Source organism: Erinaceus europaeus, chromosome 2 (genome assembly GCF_950295315.1).
Source record: "Erinaceus europaeus chromosome 2, mEriEur2.1, whole genome shotgun sequence".
Classification (NCBI taxonomy): Eukaryota; Metazoa; Chordata; class Mammalia; order Eulipotyphla; family Erinaceidae; genus Erinaceus; species Erinaceus europaeus.
Genome location: NC_080163.1, coordinates 119,296,448 through 119,318,709, shown reverse-complemented (window position 1 = coordinate 119,318,709; position 22,262 = coordinate 119,296,448). Strand labels below are relative to the sequence as shown.

Here is a 22,262-nt window from a genome sequence, read left to right as displayed (position 1 = left end):
GAGTGATGCTATGGTTCTATCCCCTCTCTGCTCTGTTGTTAATTAGTTGGATCTTTAAAGAAAAAAACAAAAAACAAAAAAACATGGAGTGCACTGTGAATTCCCTGTGACCTCACCAAGTTACCCCAAGACAGAGACTCTATAGGGGCTTGATGCCTCATTGTGTGAGCCCACTACCACCCTTAGCACTCACCCATTTCTTCTTTGTCTCTGCAGGGACCTACCAGGGCCAGTGGGTCGGTGGCATGCGCCAGGGCTACGGTGTGCGGCAGAGTGTCCCCTATGGCATGGCGGCGGTCATCCGCTCACCCCTGAGGACATCCATCAACTCTCTGCGCAGTGAGCACACCAACGGGGCAGCATTGCACCCCGATGCTGCCCCCACTGTGGCTGGCAGCCCGGCTGTGTCCCGGGGCGGCTTCGTGCTGGTAGCCCACAGTGACTCCGAAATCCTCAAGAGCAAGAAGAAGGGGTTGTTTCGGCGCTCGCTGCTGAGTGGCCTGAAGCTGCGCAAGTCCGAGTCCAAAAGCAGCCTGGCCAGCCAGCGCAGCAAGCAGAGCTCGTTCCGCAGCGAGGCGGGCATGAGCACCGTCAGCTCCACGGCCAGCGACATCCACTCCACCATCAGTCTGGGCGAGGGAGAGGCAGAGCTGTCCGTCATTGAGGACGACATCGACGCCACCACCACGGAGACCTACGTGGGCGAGTGGAAGAACGACAAACGCTCAGGCTTCGGGGTCAGCCAGCGCTCTGACGGCCTCAAGTATGAGGGCGAGTGGGCCGGCAACCGGCGGCATGGCTACGGCTGCATGACCTTCCCTGATGGCACCAAGGAGGAGGGCAAATACAAGCAGAATGTCCTCGTTAGCGGCAAACGCAAGAACCTCATCCCATTGCGGGCCAGCAAGATCCGAGAGAAGGTGGACCGGGCCATGGAGGCGGCGGAGAGGGCCGCCACCATCGCCAAACAGAAGGCAGAGATTGCGGCCTCCAGGTAGGGGGCCAGGGAGTGGTGGGGTCCATGTTTGGAGGCGCTGAGTGGACCAGCTCTGGTCTGTCAGCATTGGTTGGTGGCCTGCACTGGTATTTCTTGAACTGTCTTGAGTGTCTTGGAGGCAAGGAAGAATTTGATCTGAGTAGAGGAGACTTAGGGTCCTGCAGCTCCCTTCCCCCAAAGTAGGGCCCATTGCTTGTTCTGCAGGCTGACTGGCATTGAAGAAAATGCTGACGGGTGAGGATGGGGGGCTGCTCCCCTGCTGAGGTTCCTGAGGCCACTATTACCTAAGGGAAGGGCAGGATGCCACCATTGGCACACTCCCAGGGTGACACAGTGCCTAGTGCTGCAGGTCTGTGGAAAGAATGTGGAAGCTGCCTGGGTTACCCCAGTTTTGTGACCCAGACACTCCATAGGGCCTTGTGGGAGCCCACCAGCTGGATAGGGCTCACATGAGACCTGGAGCCAAGGGCTGGTGACTGGTTTAAATAAAAGGCAGAATTTACTGAATCTGGGGTTGGGTGAGCTCCATGCTGCATGCAAAGTGGCTTTTCTTTTGGTACAAGAGGGGTCTTTCCAAGCTGGAGGTGTGGTCCCAGGGTCAGACTACATAGAGCTGCAGGGGTGACTGATTCTGGGCCAGGTTCAGGCTCAGCTGGGGGAGGCTGTGCATGGCAGGAAGCCCCTGCCACAGATTGGAGGAAATTGCCCTGATGGAAGCCATGGCCTTTCTATGTGACGACCCCTGACCTCTACAGGGACAGTTTCTCACTGAGGTACACAAGAACTTCCTACCATCCCACCCTTTCCTGACTCAGGGTAGGTCCCTGGAGGGGTTAGTCTCTGAGCTTCTGGGTCCGTGTTCAGGACCCAGGCAGGAGACAGTATCTTTCTGGATGGTTCCGTACTCCCAGCCAGGGGCAGACCTGGTGTTACTCCAGGAGAGATCTTGGCTTAGAGACAACCTGGACCATCCTTTCCTGTTCTTGTCACTCATGAAAGCTTTAGCTCCAAGACAGAGATTTGGTTCTGATTATGGTGACCTTAGACCCAGAGTGAAAAGAGCAATAAATGGTTTGTTGGCAGAATACCTGCTGTTCTTAACATGGGGGATTTAGAGGGAAACACAACACGCTCCAAGAAGCTGAAAGAAAAACAGAATGCCTAGCTGAACAATGAGATCCCCGATTGCTCTGTCCACCCCCAGAAATGTTCAAGCACGGAAATAAATAGTGGCATGTATGAGTACTCACCTGGTAGTTGAAGATCAAAGTAGGTGCAAGTTCCCTTGTAATTTCAGCATGTGTTCCACAGAGGAAATGGGGAAAGCAGATCACAACCAGGAGAGTGCAAATTGGGTCAGTCACTGGTTTTGGAGTATCATTTCTTTAGTTGTTTGGTGCTTGTCTGGCTGTTTTGGGGGCTTCACGAGACAGCCTTATGAGGAAGGGGTGGGGTCTTGGGACAGCTCCTGTGTGTTCTGTGGGTGGCTCTCAGCTATAGCAGACTTGCAGGCAGGCGTGCAGGGCTTAACAGAGTCGAGCCTCTTCAGACCTGGACTTTGGAGACCAGGGACAGTTCCTCTGGTGAGGGAGCTGGGGAAGAATACAGGCTTCATGCTGCTGAGGCACCCTTGGGACATAGCCAAGGCTTCTGTCTGTGTGTCACTAATGGACTGAAGAAAGGAGCATGGGAGAGGCCAGTGAGTGTGTGAACGTTTGTGTACACAGCTGTAAACAAACTGATAGAAGCTCATCCCCTTCCCTCTCACCTGCTGGTCTGCTCAGCCCGGCTGCCAGGATTCTGACTCCAAGCTTGGCCTCTGTACAGAGGGCTCACTGAGAGGATTAGGGCCCATTGTAGGTGTGACAGTGAAAAGAACTCAGGAAGAGTTAGGTGAATCCAGCTGCCACCCAAACTGCAGCCCCTGGCCACTTTGTGCGAAGAGCCTCACCGACCACTGGTGTCTCTACTCTGTACACACAAACATACATACCACACACTAGTCCACTAGTCACACTCACCGCTCACACACACACACACACACACACTTAAACTCACATGTACAGACTCAAGTAAGATAGAGCACACCTATGACACATGCACACACATGTAGACACTGAACATACATTCATATGGATGTAACTGCTCACACTGTCAAGGGCAGGCATTGTGCACATGCAGGCAGACAGACAGACACGGGCACAGGATGGAGGATGTGCAGCCTGGCCTGTGCTGGTGGCAGGCACGACTGTCCCTCTGCTCCTCCTAGGTGGCTTTCTGCGACACAGGCACACTGATGTTGAAGAGTCTGGCATCTCTACCTAAAGGGGGGTAGCATTGGGCAGCATTGGGCAGCTGAATTGGGGGTAGCATTGGGGTAGCATGGGGCAGCATTGGGCATGGGGCAGCTGCATTGGGGGTAGCATGGGGGTAGCATGAGGTAGCATTGGGCAGCTGCTCCCAGAGTCCAGGCTCTGAAGTCTGCTGACCACTGTCCACTTGATGTTGCCACCAAGCACTTTGGGGCAGGTGCTCACCTGCCGCGTGTCGGCTATTCTGAAGAAGGGTGGGATGGAGTGATGTGTGGGGTCTGAGAGTAAGCCCCCTCCTTCCACTGAACTGTGCCACAACCCCTGCCCCCAGCCTCCTGGCCTGTCAGGAACCCCACACCAGACTCCTGGAGCCACCCTCAGTGGCAGGGGCAGCAGTGTCGTGGGTCTCAGCTATGGAGACATGGATGAACTTTTATTCTAGACCTATACTTGTATTCAGTGCATTTTCTTAATGGGCTTGATGGATTCAGGAAATGAAGAGGAGAGGATGGGTAACTGTCCCCAAGAGCCAAACTGGCCAATGGGCTGCTAGGTCAGCACTCAGCGGCTCCTGGGCTGGTCCTCCACTGGAGTGTGAAAGTGCTGTAGCAGCCACGTGGGCTGCAGTGTGGCTGGCCCTAGGCAGTCCTAGTCACTGTCACAGCTGAGAGACAACCAGATGGGAAAGAGTGACAGGGCACCGTGTTCTCAGTCTTGCGGGGTAGTGAGACACAGTTGGACATTTGCACTGACACAATAGCCATCTCCTTAGGAGCCATTGAGCATGGGACCCAGCTCTGCCTGGAAAGGTGGGGTGGGTGTGTGAAGTTTGAATTCTGGAAGGTGTCCAGTGCACAGAGTTGGCCCAATCTTCTGGGGACTGCCACAGAGCCAGAAGGGGCCCCTTGGGCAAGTCTGCAGCCTGGCACTCAGCCCGCCATGTGCCGGCATCACCTAGGGTGCTCAGGCACACACAGGAATCTCCCTACCAGATATGCTGGGTTCATTGCTGTGTGGGGATGTGGAAGATGAGATTCTTGGGGGTGGGGTGGGCTTAGGGCCTGGGAACCTGCATTTCTGAGGGTCAAGTGGTACTGCCACCTGAGCACTGATACTCTCCTATGTAGGTGGGGCAGGGTGTTTTCCAGGGATGCCATCTTTGTAGCCTGGTTTGCCATTCTCACTTATGCTCAGGATGCATGTCCACATGTATCCCTCGCCCTATGTGGTATTCCATGGGATAGATGCATGGAGCCTGTGTGTCTCTTCTTCAGTCTTACCACCAAGGCTGCAGGCACTGTCCCTGTTACCTTCTTGGCTGCAGGCATGAGTTTTCTGCATCATAAACCCTAGGAAAGGCACTGCTGGCTGCAGTGAAAGTTTGTGGTGGATGCTCTCATGTTGTCCCGCAGGATTGCTGACCAACTGACCTTGGCTGGAGGGAGGCTTCTGGGGTGGGGTGGGGAAGGCATGGGGTGGGCTTGACTTTCAGCTGTGTCTTTGAGGGGCTGATCAAGGCCACTGGGATAGCCACACCCAGATCCCTGGGACTTGTGGCTGCATGACTTCATGTGGCCGAAAGAACTCTGCAGGGTGAGTTAGGGGTGTCAAGATAAGGGGTGGTAGGGATTATCTGATAGCACATGTCACCTCTAGAGTCCATATTCGAGGGAGATTAAAGGGCAGAGATGAGACAGGATCAGAGGTTGGAGGGAGGTGGCCACCAGCCAAGGGAAACAGGTGCCTCTAGAAAGTAGAAAAGTTGAGAAATCAGGTTCTTCCCTGGAGCCTCCAAATTTCAGCCCCATTTAAGTTCATCTCAGGCTTCTAATCTCCAGAACTCAGGGATAATGAACATCTTGTTTTCAGTCACCAAGATGGTAGGGATTTGCTTTAGCTCCCCAGGAACCCTTATACCCCCACCCCCTGTCTATTCCTTTGTGCCCACCAAGCAGGCTTGCTGTCAGTGGAGCTTCCAGGGCCTGCAGAGCTGGGTTTTATGAACAGGGCACGGAGCTTCCTGCCTCCGTGGGAGGCTGGACACATGCAAGGACAGGCCTTCTGGTGGGTGACGGCCATCTGTTCTGGCTCTGGCTTCCCAAAGTGAAGAGGGAGGGGCTGAGGAGTGGGGGCCTAGATCCTGTGAGAACCATGTTGTGGGCCAGCTGAGGAGGCCTTGAGGAACTCTGATGGCCATTGCATCAATCTCAGGGGGTATATGCTCCCCACAAACTCTTAGACCCCTTTCTGGAGGCCCCACAGTTCTGCCTTTGGGCCTGTGTCTGGCATCTTCTGTGCTGCTTCCTGGTCTAGCAAGTGTCTGGTAATCAGGGAGCCAGGTCCTGCCCACACCTCCAGTCCTAGCCCTGGTGTCTGGCCCTTGCACAAGGGCAGGGGTTGTGGCTGTCAGAGGCCATCATACTGCCTGGGCTTGCTTGGATCATGTAACAGACAGAACAGCATGGAGCCTCTGACTCATATGGACTTTTTTTTTTTTAACTGGTGCATTGCTCAGCTCTGGCTTATGGTGGTATAGGGGGTTGAACCTGGGACCTGGGAGCCTCAGGCATGAAAGTCTGTTTGCATAAGCATTTTGCTATCTCCCCCCACCCATAATGGTCACTTTCCAATCTGGCATTTGGGAGGCACCAGGTGAGCAGAAGATAGAAGCCAGCCCTGGTCACCCTAGCTACTAGCCTCCATGTCCAGGAGACCCCAGCATGTGTGTGTGAGACAGAGAGGGAGAGGACGAGTTTCCCCAGTATACACCAGCCAGTGGAGTCTAGCTGGGAACCCCAGATACCTAGGGTAGACTACATGTTTATTCTCTCACCTGCCTGGGCCTGCGACTTCGCTGGTGACTTTGATGCCCCCCCCCCCGTGGCCTGACCCCACACTATTTGTTGTGGAATGGGGGTGTCTGTGGTCAGGTCCCTCAGTTGCAATCCATTTGCCCATGTGATTTTGCCTTGAAGACAGCTCTGGAGCCATATCCTAAGTGATGGGCAAGACTGAAAATGACTTTAAACCCTCTTATGTTTTTTTGGTCATTGCTAGTGGTGTACCTACCAGGGTGATTTTGAGAGAGAGAGTGGGGCGGGGGGAGGAAGAGGGAAAGAGACTGACTACAGCACTAAACTTCTTTCAGTGCATGGGGACCAGGCTCTAATCTGAGTTACTTGCATGACAAACCATATACACTATCTGGATGAGTTACCTTTTTTATTGTCACTAGGGTTACAACAAACCTTGCCATTTTTGTAATAACTGACTGACACAGCATTCTGTGCAAGGCTCTACTCCCCCCCTTCCCCACTAGGGTTATCTTGAGCTCTCTGGGGCTCTGCCACCTGCATGATTCCTCTGTTCACTCTTGGCAGACTTAATTTTTTTTTAAGCTAGAGAGTGACGGGGAGAGATAGAGGAGACACTGCTCAGCTGCTAATGGAGCTTCCCCAGCGCAGATACTCCCATGTAGTGAGTGAGTGGCCTTGGGCTTGAACCCAGGTCCTCAAGAATGATAGCATGTGCTCTATTGTGCTCTACCTCCTGCCCCCTGGTGGGTGCTTCTTGAAGGAAAAAAGGATTGTCCACCCCACGCTTATCCCCCCACACCTTGGTTCCAGCCAACACTGCATCTCTGGTCAATTGAGGGGGACTTCTAATCCTCTCTGTGAATTCTCTGTGGCTAGAAAAAGTACCATATGTAGGGTGGTAACAGAAATCTATCTGCTCGAAGTCTGGCAACCTCACCCAATGTCCAGGTGTCCCTGGGATGCTCCTTCCAGTGAATCCAAGGCAGAGTGTAGGGTCTGTCTTGCCACATCCAGCTGCTGTGGCTCCAGCCAGCTGTGGGTCATTGTTCTGGTAACCATGAGGTCACCCAGCTGTTGTTAAATGCCAGCACTGTGAGGTCTATCCTTTAGCTTCTAGCAATTTTTGTGGGTGTGTGTGAGGGGGTTGGGGTGGGGAGGGTGCTGGTGCCTAGATCTAGTTTTTAGTTAGTGTTCCACCCAGAATAGTGATAAGAAATAGATCTTGGGGAACTATCTTGACTTTTTTTTTTCAAAAAAAGATTTTATTTATTAATGAGAGAGGGGGAAGATAGAGAGAACCAGAGCATCATCCTACATGTAATGCCAGACGCAGAACTTCATGCTTGAAAATCCAATACTAGGGGCTGGGTGGTGGTGCAACCGGCTAAACGCACACATTACAGTGCACAAGAACCCAGGTTCAAGCCCCTATCTCCCACCTGCAGGGGGAAGCTTCACTAGTGGTGAAGTAGTGCTGCAGGTGTCTCTCTGTCTCTCTTTCTCTCTATCCCTCTTTTCTCTCCATTTCTGGCTGTCTATCCAATAACTAAATAAAGATAGTAAGAAATATTTTTAAAAAGAAAAAAACAACAAGGGTAACAAAAATGGAATAAATAAATAAATAAATAAATGATTAAAAAGAAAAGAAAATCCAATGTTTTGCCCACATGCAGCCTCCTGGGCTGAACTACACTTGGGTTTTAAAGCACATTCAGGGGACCAGGTGGTTGAAGTGCACATATTAACACGCACAAGCACCCAGGTTTGAACCCCCAGCCCCCACCTGCAAAATGGAAGTGGTGAGGCAGTGCTGCAGCTGTCTATCTCTCTCCCTATGTATCTTCCTCTCTCCTCTCAACTTGTATAAAGTAAGTAAATAATTATTTAAAAATATTGATAATAATGCACACTCATGTCCTCTTCCCTGTTAGCTGCATCTACTTGTCCTGAGTGAGGCCGAACTCTTAGAGGTGGCTGGGCCTGTAAGGCAGAGCCTTTGGGACTTCTGGGCCAGCCCCAGGCTGTATCTATGACAGGTACCCAGGAGAGGGACTCATTCACAGAGGAAGTGGGGTGCACCTACCCAGCACTGATCCCCAACTCCACACTGGACTCTAAGCTTTCAGTTTATAGTGCTGTCCTGGGGGGGGGGGGTGGGAACCAGGACACAGTTGCCATCAGGGAGACTGGTCCCTCATGATGCAAGGCATTCGTGAGCTCATCTCCTAGAGGGCGTTACTTCAGCATCCCCTGGGAGAGAGACTCAAACTGCCTGGGCCCTTGAACTCTTGAACTTGTTGATGCTGCCTGAGTGCTGGGATGTTACAAAAGTGCTAGGGAGGCAGGAGGACACCTGTCTGTCTCCACGCCTCACCACCCTGCTCCCTCAGCCCTGCCCTACCTGGGCTGCATTCAGGCCCCAGCTCTGCCTCTCTGGCCTCAGTTCCCCCTAATAAATGGATATGGGTGGATGATAAGCCCACCCAGATACATGGAAAACATAGCAGGCTCCGCTTTAGGTATTGCATTCTCGGGGGGGGGGGGTGTGACCAGTACCCCCACACCCCAAGTTCATATCCACCTGGAACCTCAGATGTGACCTTCTCTGAAAATAGGGTCTGCAGATGAAGTTAGGTTAGCCTGTGACCATCCTGAAGTAGGGGCTGGAAGAAGTCTGTGTATGAGAGGGGCAAACCCAGTGCCTGGTGTCCTGAAAGGGAGAAAAGAGACAGGGAAAACATAATGAGGAGGCAGAGCTGGGGCAAGAGGGTCACAAGCCAGGATTACCTGAAGGCCCTATGTACTGGCAGAGGCAGGAAGGACTCTCCCTGGACTCTTAGAGGGACTATGACTTAAGTCACCTGGATTTCACCCTTTGCTTCAAGTCCCCAGAACTAGAAGAGATTCTGTTGTCTGGCTCACCCATTCTGCCACCTCACTGGTGCAGCCTCAGCATAGACCTGAGCCCGTCTCTACCACCGTGCCTTGCCAAGGGCGTGGGTATCTGTGCCTCCTCAGAATCCAGGGCCCAGGTACCCGCTCTCTTCTGAGGCAGATTCAATATTTTCTTTCTTTTCAAAACCGCCTGGACCAGTCAAATAGCTCCCTTGGACGGTATGCTTTCTTCAAATGTATAACCCAGGTTCAAGCCAGCTTTTAACACAGATGTTGTCTTTGCTTCTGTCTTTCTGTATGCCTAAAAAGCCAGCCCAGAGTGGTAAGGCCATGAATGCTCAAAGCCCCAAAACAAACTAACCAATTACCTTGAATGAGAATTTTCCTAGGATAACAGAATTTAAAAGGGGGGAGGGGAGGGAGAGGTGGCAGTGTACTTGGTAGCGCACACATGTTATATAGCCCAAGAACCCAGGTTCAAGCCCCTGATCTGTACCTAAAGATAGAAAGCTTCTTGAGTGTTAAAGCAGTGTTGCAGGTCTCTTTCTACCTATCTTCCCCTTCCCTCTTAATTTCTGTCTCTATCCAATAAAACAACATATTTTTAAAAAGGGGACAAAGGTACATGTGGCCTGACTCATGGCCCCCTCTTCCTGGGCCATACTAGATAATAAAGGTACCTGGTTGTGGGCACCCCCCTCCAAAGCCAAGACTCCACAGCAAGGGAAGCCACTATCAGTGAGGAGCATCATTTACTTACATATTAAAATTGCAGTAATACACACAGAGACTTTATCATCTGTATCATGAAGTATGCAGTTGTCTTAAGTACATTCACGTTGGTATACAGCCATCACCACCACTCTCTTCAGAACTTGCCGTCTTCCCAAACTAATACTCTCTCACTAGCCCCAGCACTAGCACCCACTTCCTGTCGCTGAATTTTATGACTCCAGAACCTCCTCAGTGGAGCCACACAGATGCTTTGCCCTTCCACGCTCGACTTAGTCACATTGTCCTCTGATGACCGCAGAGGCTTGTGTTAAAATACACACAACAGGGCCAGTGAAATAGCTCACTTGGATAGTGCACTGCTTTGCCCTGCGTGTGAGCCAGGCTCAAGCTCAGGCCTCACCACATCAAAGCTTTAATTAATTAGTAATTAATTAAAATTGATAAATTAAACACACACAACCTTTCCATCTTAATCATTTGTGCTGATCACTTCCATTTCTACTCTGTGTTTTGCAAAGTGTCAAACGCAAAAGTGGAGATCAGCAAATCCCACGCACCACACCATTCAACTATAAAGATAAAAATAACTTAAAGGCAACATGATTTCCATATCATCCCACCTGAAAAACACCAATCTTAATTTTTTTTTTTTTTATTACCACCTTCTAGGGCTCAGTACCTGCACAGCAAATCCATAGTTCCCAGTGGCGTGTGTGTGTGTTTGTGTGTGTGTGAGAGATAGAGAAATTCTTTTTAAATTTTTTAATTTCTATCATTGTATTTATGTTTATTTACATGTTTCCCCCTTTTGTTGTCCTTGTTATTTATCATCGTTGTTGTTATTACTGTCGTTGTTGTTGGATAGGACAGAGAGAAATTGAGAGAGGACTTTTTGGCTGCTGCTGCTTCTCCTGGTCAGATGCATCTCGGCAGAGGTGCAACAGGTATCTGCCATGGCTACTTCTCCTGGGAACTGAACACGTGTGACCCTGCTAGCCAGAGACACAGGGGGCGGCAGACAGATGGAGAGATACTACAACACTAAGATATAATACACACCCATGTGCTGCTGGAATTCAAACGAAGGCTAGGAGCTTGGCAAGGCAGCCACCAGGTTCCAGATGCTACCATGATGCCAGCCTGACTTCCCTGGGCAGATGACCCCACCAATGTGTCCTGGAACCCTGACTCCCCAGATCCCTGCCCCACTAGGGAAAGAGAGAGACAGGCTGGGAGTATAGATCAACCTGCCAACGCCCATGTTTAGCAGAGAAGCAATTATAGAAGCCAGACCTTCCACCTACACCCCATGATGACCCTGGGTCCATACTCCCAGAGGGATAAAGAACAGGAAAGCTTTCAAGGGAAGGGATGGGATGGGATAGGGAGTTCTGGTGATGGGAATTGTGTGGAAATGTACCTCTCTTATCCTATGGTCTTGTCAATATTTCCATTTTATAAATAAATAAATGTTAAAAAAAAAAGAGAGATGGAGAGAGGAGGGGAAGACAGAGGAGGAGAGAAAGACAGACACCTGCAGATCTGCTTCACCGCCTGTGAAGCGACCCCCCTGCAGGTGGGAAGCCAAGGGCTTGAACCGGGATCCTTACGCCAGTCCTTGCGCTTTGTGCCACCTGCGCTTAACCCGCTGCACCACCACCTGGCTCCCATTGATAGAGAAATTTAAGGGGAAACAGGACAGAGTGGGGAATAGTGAGAGAGAGAGAAGGAGACACCTGCAGCACTACTTCACTACTCATGAAGCTTCTCCCTTGCAGGTGAGGACCAGGAGCTTGAACCTTGGTCCTTGCTCATGGTAACATCTTCTCTACCAGGTGTATCATCACTGATCCTAACCTCAGCCTTTTTTTTTTTTTTTAAGAATTTATTTATTTATTCATGAGAGAGATAGGAGGAGAGAAAGAGCCAGCCATCACTGTGGTACATGTGCTGCCAGGGACCAAACTCAGGACCTCTTGGTTGAGGATCCAATGCTTTATCTGCTGCGCCACCTCCTGAACCACTAACCTCAGTCTTTTAATATCATTCAAAATCTACTTGTGGCCGAGGATGGAGTGGGGGGGGGGGTTCTGGGAGTTAGCTCACCCAGTAGAGCATAGACTTGACCCTATGCAAGGACCCTTGCTACCACATGGGAACAACCATGCACAGAGGGAGCTTCTCGGGTGGTGGAACTATACTGTAGTGTCTCTTTTCTCTCTGTCTTAGAAAAGAGAAGAAGGGATGCCACAAGCAGTGAAATTGTGTAGACATGGTGCCTTGGCAGTGATGCTGGTGGAAGGGGAAAAAAAAAAGTCCAGCTGGGACCCTACTTCATTTTTCAATCAGTTCATTTAAGTTGGGATTAAAATAAAGTCCATAGGTTATAATAGGCTAGTGTGTCATTGGTTTCCTTTAAGAAAAAAATCTCCAGGGGCCTGGGTGGTGGCACATCTGGTTGAGCACACAGGTTACCGTGCTCAAGAACCCAGGTTTGAGCCCACCTGCAGGGGGAAAGCTTTGCAAGTGGTAAAGCAGGGCTGCAGGTGTCTCTCTGTCTCTTTCCCTCTGTCTCCCCCTTCCTCTTGATTTCTGACTGTCTCTATCCAATAAATAAATAAAGATAATAAAAAAGAAGGAAAAAAATCTCCCTTTTGGTCTTTATCCTGAGTGATTTGTTTGTGGAGGAGTTCAGGTGACTTGTCCTGTAGAGGTTCCCAAAGCCTGCGTGTGGTGGAGAGCCTTGAGTGTTTGACATGTATCTCTGTCCCCAGACTACCTTCCAGTGACAGAGCAGGAGGTTTGATTACATTTGGATTGTGCTTCTGCAAGAATGCTTCACAGGGGCTAGAGAGACAGCTCACCAGGTAGGGTGTAGGGTGTGTGACTTACCATAAAATGCCCCAGGTTTGAGCCCCCAACACCCCAGGAGAGATGTGCCTGGTGCTGTGGTGTCTTCCCCTCTGTCTGAATGAATGAGAAAGCATCCTGGAGCAGTAAACAGCACATGTTCGAGATCCTGGCTCTACAAAAATAGTAAGAGTCCTCCTTAGGCCCTGCTGGGTAATTAATTCTACATGCTGTCGTGTCTTTTGGTAGGGACAGGGTTCTGTTGTGGCCATTGGCTGGCCCACTGTTTTAGGATGCTGGGATTTAAATCTCCATAAATAGGAAAGAAACCTTTGTGGTGTCCAAGCAATGGTGAGGCTGGGCTGGTCAGGCTGCTGGTCTAGCTGAAGTCCACTGTGGCTGAGTGACAGGCTCCGGTGCCAGGCCTGGGCTCCAGGGAGCCACTGGACTCTTTCCAGGCAGCTGGCTAGTCCCCAGAGCCCTGGACAGCAAAGTCCCTCCCACCCCCATCTACCATGCTATCACATTCCAGCCAGGCCTGTACACAGTCCCTCTGGAGCCCATGCTGTTTGCACTGGAGAGGGATCAAGTAGCCTTACGAGTCCCCAAAGCAGGATGACTGCCTGGTGTCCACTCCCTGTGAGTGTGAAGTTGTGACCAGAGGAACAGGTGGGACCCAAGCTCTGAGACTGAGACAAGACCTCCTCAGACTCCTCCTGCTCTCCTGTAGGGAGAGACACCCCCCCCAGGATGTCTCAGACCAGCTTGTTTCTCCATTTTTAAAATTTGTAAAATGGAAATATTGATAGGACCATAGGATAGAGGGGTACAGTTCCTACCATCAGCTCTCTGTATCCCATCCCCTCCCCTGATAGCTTTCCTATTCTTTATCCCTCTGGGAGTATGGACCCAAGGTCATTGTAGGATGCAGAAGGTGGAAGGTCTGGCTTCTGTAATTGCTTCCCCGCTGAACATGGGCATTGACTGGTCGATCCATACTCCCAGCCTGTCTCTCTCTTCCCCTAGTGGGGCAGGGCTCTGGACAGGTGGGATTCCAGAGACGCAGAAGAAAAAGGCAGCCCTTAGCCCAGCACCCAAAAGCTATGCTGGCATTGGGGTGTGTCTGTCCTGCATGTGCCGGTGCACATGCATATGCACAGCATGCTCTACTGTCTCTTGTTCAGACCCTTCTTGCACATCTGTGCTGCAGGAGCCAGTGAGGTGTTCCTATCTTTGCAAAATAAGATGCACTGGAAGAGCTCATAGGAGGAATATGTAAGTGTTTGGTTTTGGGCCTAAGGCTTGCTACCTTCCCAGCCCCTTGATGTCCCCTGGGTACAGCTTGTGCTTGGAGTATATCAGAGGGACTGCTGGGGTCTCTGAGTGGACAAGGGTTCTTCCCACTCTCTGTCTGAATGAATGAGAAAGCATCCTGGAGCAGTAAACAGCACATGTTCGAGATCCTGGCTCTACAAAAATATTAAGAGTCCTCCTCAGGTCCTGCTGGGTAACTAATTCTACATGCTATTGTGTCTTTTGGTGGGGACAGGGTTCTGTTGTGGCCATTGCCTGGCCCACTGTTTTAGGATGCTGGGATTTAATCCTGGGTCTGGGTTTGTGGGAGGGTTGTGATTAGTCAGTCATTTGTCATGGGCATGGGGGCTACCAAGAAGGACCTAGTGTCCATCCCTCAGAGGTATCAGTCTTGGAAGGAATCTGTGGGGAAACTAACCTAGCACTTCAGATCTAGAGTATTTCCTGGAAGAACTTTCTAGACTGATGGGTCTCCTAAGAAGGGCTCCCCTGGAGCCTACTACACAAAACATCTAGTACTTCCTATGTGGGAATGGAGGTGTAGGAGCCCCAGAAATCTGGGATATGGCTAAAAGGCCTTCTCAACATCCCCCTTGCCCCAGAACCCCAAAGGTTCAGTTAGTCCCCAAGTTCTTAACAGAAGCAGCACCCAGCTGCATGTTCCTGGCACCACTTGTAGAGCCCAGTGGCAGGAGTACCAGGGCTGGTGCATGTCCCACTGTAGCCTGAAGGACTCACAGCTCCCACACAGGTGCCTGAGATCCCCTCTCCCCCACTGCCCACCCCCTGCTGCCTCTCCCCAGAAATACAGTTCTTGCCCCGTGTCACCTCTCAGAGCCTGTCTGTAAGATGTGCACCCATATAAAGACAGGTGTTTCTCTTTCTCTCCTTATTTTCCCCATCTCTCAATTTTTCTGTGTCCCATCAAATAAAATAGAAAGAAAAAATGGCTGACAGGAGCAGTGAATTTATAGCACCAGCACCAAACCCTAGTGATAAAGATTACCCTGGTGGCAATTAAAAAAAAAAAAAAAAAACAACGAAAGAAAGAAAAATTTTCCATAAACTCAGTGACTTAAAACAACACATTTATCACCTCAATGACCTGCTGTGACCTGGTGACGTTGTCCAGGGGCATTCAGGGTTAGTTCCCTTTGCTGGAGGCAACTTCACAGGAACAGATGCTTTTTTTGAACCCAGCTGCTTTTGAAGTCCATTCCCTGGGCTTTTGAACCTGTGACAGTAGTCTTTCTGCAGAGGCATGTGGGCTGACCAGGGTAGGAGCTGTGTCTGAGAGAGAGAGGGCTGAGAAGCCCTGAGAGAAGGAAGAGGAGACCCCAGAGCTTCTGCCAGGAGCCAGTGTATCCATGGGAGGGAACTTCAAGCACTCCTTGGGAAGAGATCAGTTGCACTTTGGCCTTTCTGGATGGCTAGTCTCGCTCCCATTACATGAACAGACTTAGGCCATTCCAGCCACCCCAGCCTGCCATTCCACCCTCGGAGGAGACTCAAGCTCCTGGTCTCGGCTATGGGCCGATTCTGTCCCTGCTTTACTTTGTGTCCTGTGTCCCTGTTCACAGGGGATATTTGACTGTTACAAAATTGATTGGTATAGATACCTTCTCAGAATTGTTACTTCCTTTGCCACTTCATGTGATCTGTGTACACGTCACATGGAGTGTGGTAGGTTGGGGTGGCTGGTATGGCCTGATTCTATTTATGTAATGGAGGGAAACTAGTCTTCCCTGAGTGGTCAACCTGGTTGAGTGCATACATTACAATACACAAGGACTCAGGTTCAAGCCCCCAGTCCCCACCTGCAGGGGAGAAGCTTCATTAGGGTAAAGCAGTGCTGCAGTCTCTCTCCCTCTTCTTCCTCAATTTTCTTTATAAAAATAAAAAAATAGGAGGGGAATGGCTCCCAGGAGTGGTGGACTTGTCATGTAGACACTGAGCCTCAGAGATAACCCTGGTGCTAATTAAAAATTAATAAGGGGGCTGGGCGGTAGCACAGCGGGTTAAGTGCAGTGGTGCAAAGTGCAAGGGCCGGCATAAGGATCCAGGTTCAAACCTCCAGCTCCCCACCTGCAGGGATGTCTCTTCACAAGTGGGGAAGCAGATCTGCAGGTGCCTGTCTTTCTCTCCCCCTCTCTGTCTTCCCCTCCTCTCTCCATTTCTCTCTGTCCTACTCAACAACAACAACAGCTATAACAACAACAACAACTACAACAAGGGCAACAAAATGGGAAAAAATGGCTTCCAGGAGCAGTGGATTCATAGTGCAGGCACCAAGCCCCAATGATAACCGCAGAGGCAATAAATAAATAAATATTAAAAGATACAAGAATGCTGTCCAGACTTGGTTTTCCAGTTTTCCCAGAGACTCTGGGTTCTGTGTTAAAATGTAATTAATCTGTTTCTGCTTAAGCTATACAGTAGATTCTGCTATCTGCAGTTTATTTGGTGAGCACAGGCTATTTCCAGACACTAGCCCGCCTTAAGATATGAAGACTCTTCAACCTACAATAAATCCAAGAATGAATGACATCTTCTACCATGAAATGGGAAGGGGCTTCCCTGAGGACCCCAGCTGGGACCAGACCTCCAAGCCCCACTCCCCTTGGGCTATCTCAGCCTCAGTGACGGGGATCTGGATGTCCTCACTCAGGTCTCCTGGGAGCTTGCAGGTTTTACAAACATCTCATTAATCCTGTGAGGTCCCATGAGGCTAAGTTCCTACAGCTATGCCTTCGGAGAACTGAAATTAGCAAGGAAAACTAGCTCCCTGCACCTCCAAATGGTCTTTGGCGTGTGGATCAGAGTTCTCTGTGTCTCCTGCCCAATGGGGTGGGGGAGTCCTGGCTTAGTAGCCACTAGCTGCAGGGCTAACTGAGAGCCCTGGACTCCCTGCTGCTCCTTCAGGGAGCCTGGCCACATCATTGGGAAGGGTTTGGGGTCTGTAACAGGAGGTTTGGAGGTCTGAAGCCAGGATAGGGGCTCCTCTCCAATAAGCCTGATGTGTGGGGGCAGACTGGGGGTGACTGGGGACCTGTTAGGCTGTTTTCTTGTCCACTCAGGCAGGGCTTCAGCCTCACTAATGGGGTGCGGGAAGTGCTTGCTGTAGGGGGTCTGACCAGGTCTCCTTCTACCCATGTTCCAGGCTCTTGGCGCTGGCTGGTCTGAGCAACACCTGTGCGTGACAGTACTGCCTGGCCCCCGGGGAGGAATGAGGAACATGCCCCTCTGCTCCTTCTCTAGGGCAGCTGCTCTGATACACAGCGCCCAGCCCCAGGGGACCCCATTTCACCTGGAGGGGTTCTTGACTCCGAGGCTGGAGTGATGCCAGATGGGACATGATTGTCAAGCTCTGATGAGCACCTGCCATGTCTACCCCTCCCCGGGAGTTGCCTTTGGATGAGCTCCTCCCTTGGTTCTACCTCCAAAACTTCCCAGCCCTTCCATGGGGCAGGCAGAACAGGGGAGCAGCTGGCTCTCAGAGGCCCTGAACCTACTCTGAGGGCTTCTGATCAGGGATGGCCTGATCTGATTCCTTGTGCCTTTGGGACAGTTCAGGACAGTTCTGGACCGTTGCCTGTATGCTGACCAACTTCAGCAGACACCATGGCCCCCCGAGTCTCCCTGCTTGCTCAAGGAGTGTACAGGCTACTCTTGGGGGTGGTGGTGGTTTGCCTGCTATTCCTGCCATGCGGGGGCTCAGGCTGTGGGATGAGGGAGGAGAGGAGGGGGTGCAGGTCTAAACATAGCTATGCAACCGGGAAGACAGGCGCCTTTGGAAAAAGACTCTTGTTTCTAAGGAGCAGGCGCCCTAGGGTTGCCTTGACAACTGGGATGAACCCCTCTGCACTTCATAGCTACCCCCAGAAACAAGGTGGCAGGCCCACGAGAGCCCTTTCCTGCCATGCCCCCCAGCTGGCCTTCCCAGGGCATAGAGTCATACCACCTGCCACCAACCCCCACCACCACAGGCCTTAGTATCTCATCTGTGAAATGGGGGTGCTGTGGCCCCAGAACTCCTGAACACTTATACCAATCAGCAAGAAAGCCAGTCTTACTTCTTGGACTGAAAACATCAAAAGGCAAATTAACAGTGAGCTAATGTGACACTCACACCTATCAGCTTGGGAAAAGTTGAAACTGTTTTGGTCACACACAGAGACCTGGGGGAGAATAGAGGGAAATAGGCACCTGCACCTCTGGGTATCTGTCCGAAGGACGGGTCTTTGTGTGAATTGCCGGATGCACCAGATCCCCTTGGCCTGGGATCCAGAAAAGCAGAAAGTGGCAGCTTGAGGAGACACAATGGAGAGTGTTGGACTCTCAAGCATGAGCTCTTGAGTTCAGACCTTAGCATCATATATATCAGAGTGATGATCTGGTGTCCTCTCTTCTCTCTCTCTCGCTCTCTCCCCCATCAGTAAATTAGTCTTTTATTTGATTTTTAATATTTGTATTTATTATTGGGTAGAGATAGAACCTGAGAGGAGAGAGGGTTATACAAAGGAATAAAAAAGGGGTCGGGCAGTAGCGCAGCAGGTTAAGTGCACATGGCACGAAGCGCAAGGACTGGCGTAAGGACCCTGGTTCAAACTTCCGGCTCCCCACCTACAGGGGGTTCGCTTCATGGGCAATGAAGCAGGTCTGCAGGTGTCTTTCTCTCCCCCTCTCTGTCTCCCCTCCTCTCTCAATTTCTCTGTCCTCTCCAACAACAACAGCAATGACAATAATAATAATGACAACAACAAGGATAACAAGGGCAACAAAATGAGAAAAATGGCCTCCAGGAGCAGTGGATTCGTAGTACAGGCACTGAGCCCCAGCAGTAACCCTGGAGGCAAAAAAAAAAAAAAAAAAGGAAAAAAGAGACGGCAGCCCTGCTTCACCACTCGTTAAGCAGATGGGGACCAGGGACTTGAACCTGGGTCCTTGCACTCTGTAATATGAGCACCTAATCAAGTGTGCCACCGCCTGCCCCTTAATAAATTAGTCTTTTAAAAAAATCATGTATTTATTTATTAGATATAGACAGAAAGGAGTTGGGCGGTAGCGTAGCGGGTCAAGTGCAGGTGGCACAAAGCACAAGGACTGGCATAAGGATCCTGGTTCGAGCCCCTGGCTCCCCACCTGCAGGGGATTCGCTTCACAAGCGGTGTAGTCTGCAGATCTGCAGATGTCTGTCTTTCTTTCCCCCTCTCTGTGTTCCCCTCCTCTCTTCATTTTTCTCTGTCCTGTCCAACAACAACGACATCAGTAACAACAGTAATGACTACACTAATAAAACAAGGGCAGCAAAAAGGAATAAGTAAATAAATATAAAAATATTTTAAATAAAAAAAGATATAGACAGAAATTGAGAGGGAGGAAGAAAGAGAGAGCTACAGAACTACTTCACTGTTCATGAAATTTCCCCCCTGCAGGGTGGGATAGGGGCTTGAACCTAGGTGCTTGTGCACTGTAACCTGTGCCCTCAGCTGGGTGCGCCCCTATATTAGTCTTTTGAAAAAGCTTTAAAGAGAAGCAAAAAGTGGAGAGTACCTCATGTACACTCATCAGGCCATGCTTAATGAGTTTCACACAGAATTCATTAAAAAGACAAAAAAATAACAATGAAACCCTATTTGCTGGTTAGAAGCATTCTGCAGGCCAGTGTCAGGTCCACAGCAAAAGCAGCCAACAGCAGAGTGTGTTGTGTGCATTGGTGTCGGAGCAGAATGTGTAACAGCCATGGGGCAGGAGCCAGTTGTACATAACAAACAGGAAAGAACCTTCTGTCAGACTCACTGGCAGAGATACCCAGGGTATGTTCCAGGCAGAAACAAATCATGGGAGGAAAAAAATCGTTGTGTGGCATCATTTTCAGAAATGGGTGGTGGGCCAACAAGACAGCTCACTTGGATGATGCGCTTGTTTTGTCTGAAGCATGACCCAGGTTCGAGCCTGGCCCCAACCACACCATGACCCAGGTTCGAGCCTGGCCCCAACCACACTGAAGGAAGCTTTGGCGCTGTGGTGTCTTTCTGTCTATCTATCACTGTCTTTCTATCTTGAGAGGAAAAAAAAAGTCAGCCTGGAGCAGTGAAACCCCAGTGATGACAAAAAAGAAAAAAGGAAAAAGAAATGGGTAGTGTCTGTTAGGTAGGATAAGAGGACAGATGGAGAAAGGCCTGGAGAGAAATTTCATTTTCATTCTTTCCATTTTCTGCTTTCATGTTTACACAGAGTCCATACTCCTTTTGTGAAATTAAAAAAAAAAAAAAAGGAATATCCTATTGCAGAACCTAATGGTCGTTCTTTTTTTTTTTTTTTTTTTTTTTTGTCTCCAGGGTTATCACTGGGGTTCAGTGCCTGCAATACAAATCCTCTGCTCCTGGAGGCCATTTTTCCCATTTCGTTACTCTTATTGTAGTTGTTATTGTTGTTATAGCTATTGTTCTTTGCCAGGAGAGAGGAGGGGAAGACAGAGATGGGGAGAGAAAGATAAGACACCTGTAGACTTGCTTCACCACTTGCGAAGCGACCCCCCTGCAGGTGGGGAGCCGGGGGCTCAAACCGGGATTCTTACGCTGGTCTTTACGCTTCACGCCATGTGTGCTTAACCTGCTGCGCTACCATCCAGCCCTGATTTAATGTCTTTTATTGTTATTATTTTATTATCTCTGGATTTTGGTGCCTATACAGTGACTCTGCTATTCCTGGTGACCTTTTTTTTAGAGGGCGGGGGGGGGGGGGAGGGCGATAGCGAGGGAGACAGAGAGGAGAGACACCTGTCATACTGCTCCACCACTCATGAAGCTCCCCATCCCCAGCCCTGGCAGGCGGGGAAAGGACTTGAAACCTAATGTGTGTGCTCTACCGGGTGTACTACCACCCAGCCCCCAGTGGGCAATTCTAAAGCTACAGTCTGTAGCATTGTCTCACTGCCCCACTTCCCCCTGGGGACAGATGCTTGGCCCTGCACACCTCCACCTCCCATGCCAGCCCATGTCCTTGCTACTTCCAGGCCTTTGCACTTACTGCATCTTTTCCAGAATCCTCTTCACTGTTCTCCTTGCCTCTAAGACCTTTGGGGCACCAGTGTCCATACTCACGGTGCTGATGATGTCCCTGTCCCATGGCTCCATCTAAACTACCCACTCCCCCTAGGTGAGGATGCCCTTGGCTGCCAACCTTGCTGCCTAGTGCCTGCAAGTGATCACGACTGAGCTGGATACCCTCCCCTTTCTGTACCTGAGCCATACTAGGGAGGCAGTTCTGCTTCTGGGGGGTGTTTCTACACACCTGTCTCATTTCTGTTTGTTTCCAGGATATGTTTTCTTAGAGTTCTGTCATGTTTAATAGCAAAAAGTCTTGTTCTTTCTCTTTTTTCCACTGGGACTTCTAGCCTGTGCAGTTCTACCACTCTTAGAGGATTGTCTTACCCCTACAGATAGAGGGTGAGAGAGAGAAGCAGAGACATCCCAACAACTGGTTCACAGCTCCTGAAGTTTCCCCTTCGCATGGTGCTCCCATGTGGTGACCCAGGATTCAAACCTGGACCCTTGTGCTAGGCAAAGTGTGTATTTAACAAGTGAGCCACCTCCTGGCCAGTGAGTGTGCGAGGGGGTACGTGCGTGCATATGTGTGCCTTGTCCTTCTGGTTTCAGCACTCCAGGCTCACTTTTGCAGACAGAAATAGAGGGAAAGATATTGCAGCACCAAAACTTCCTGAAGTGGGATTCGACTTCCGGAGGCGGAACTACGAGCAGCAGATCGCTTTCTCTCCTCTCCTCTCCTCTCCCGGATCAACTAGGAATACCAAAGGAGACCACCCGGACCGAAACAAGACAGGACTAGAATGACCACAGAAACCCAGTAAATCACCCGTGAGTACAAACACGCGTGGCTGGTGACAGAGAGGAGAGAGGGGCCTAAGGAGAGATTAAGTGACTGCTAACAGTTCGACAGTTTGTCAGTGGAGACACCACCTCCAGTCTGCTCCACCAACAAGGGGACAGCTGAAGGGAGGAAAGGACTCCCCAGAGACTCACCAAGTACAACTCTGAGTCTCCATTGCTACTACCCTCAGAATCTGGAGCAGCAACAGGGAGGGACACCAGGGCACAGAGATCTAACCTGGAAACTCAGGAGAAGACCTATATCTCGGTGGCATAGCTGAAGGGCTGTGAAAGTCTCTTTGCATAACCACTGGATTATCTCTGCCACACCCTGCTTTATCTCTTGGTCAGGAGTCATTGATTAAGCCAAGAAGCCTATTGATAGTTTAAAAGCCCTCAGGCTACCATAGCCTACAGGGGAAAAAAAAAAGGCTTTTACACCACTGAACTC

The 22,262-nt window shown here is 50.4% G+C and overlaps 1 protein-coding gene across 2 annotated transcripts in view; it reads left to right on the top strand.

The window, feature by feature from the left end:
• The window catches only part of JPH3 (junctophilin 3), a 103,076-nt gene that overhangs the window by 39,105 nt on the left and 41,709 nt on the right, over positions 1-22,262 (top strand). For both annotated transcript variants that reach the window (XM_060185035.1, XM_007531433.3), the window contains exon 2: positions 217-994. In XM_060185035.1, the coding sequence (XP_060041018.1) occupies positions 217-994 (778 nt within the window). The remainder of the gene's footprint in view (positions 1-216; positions 995-22,262) is intronic.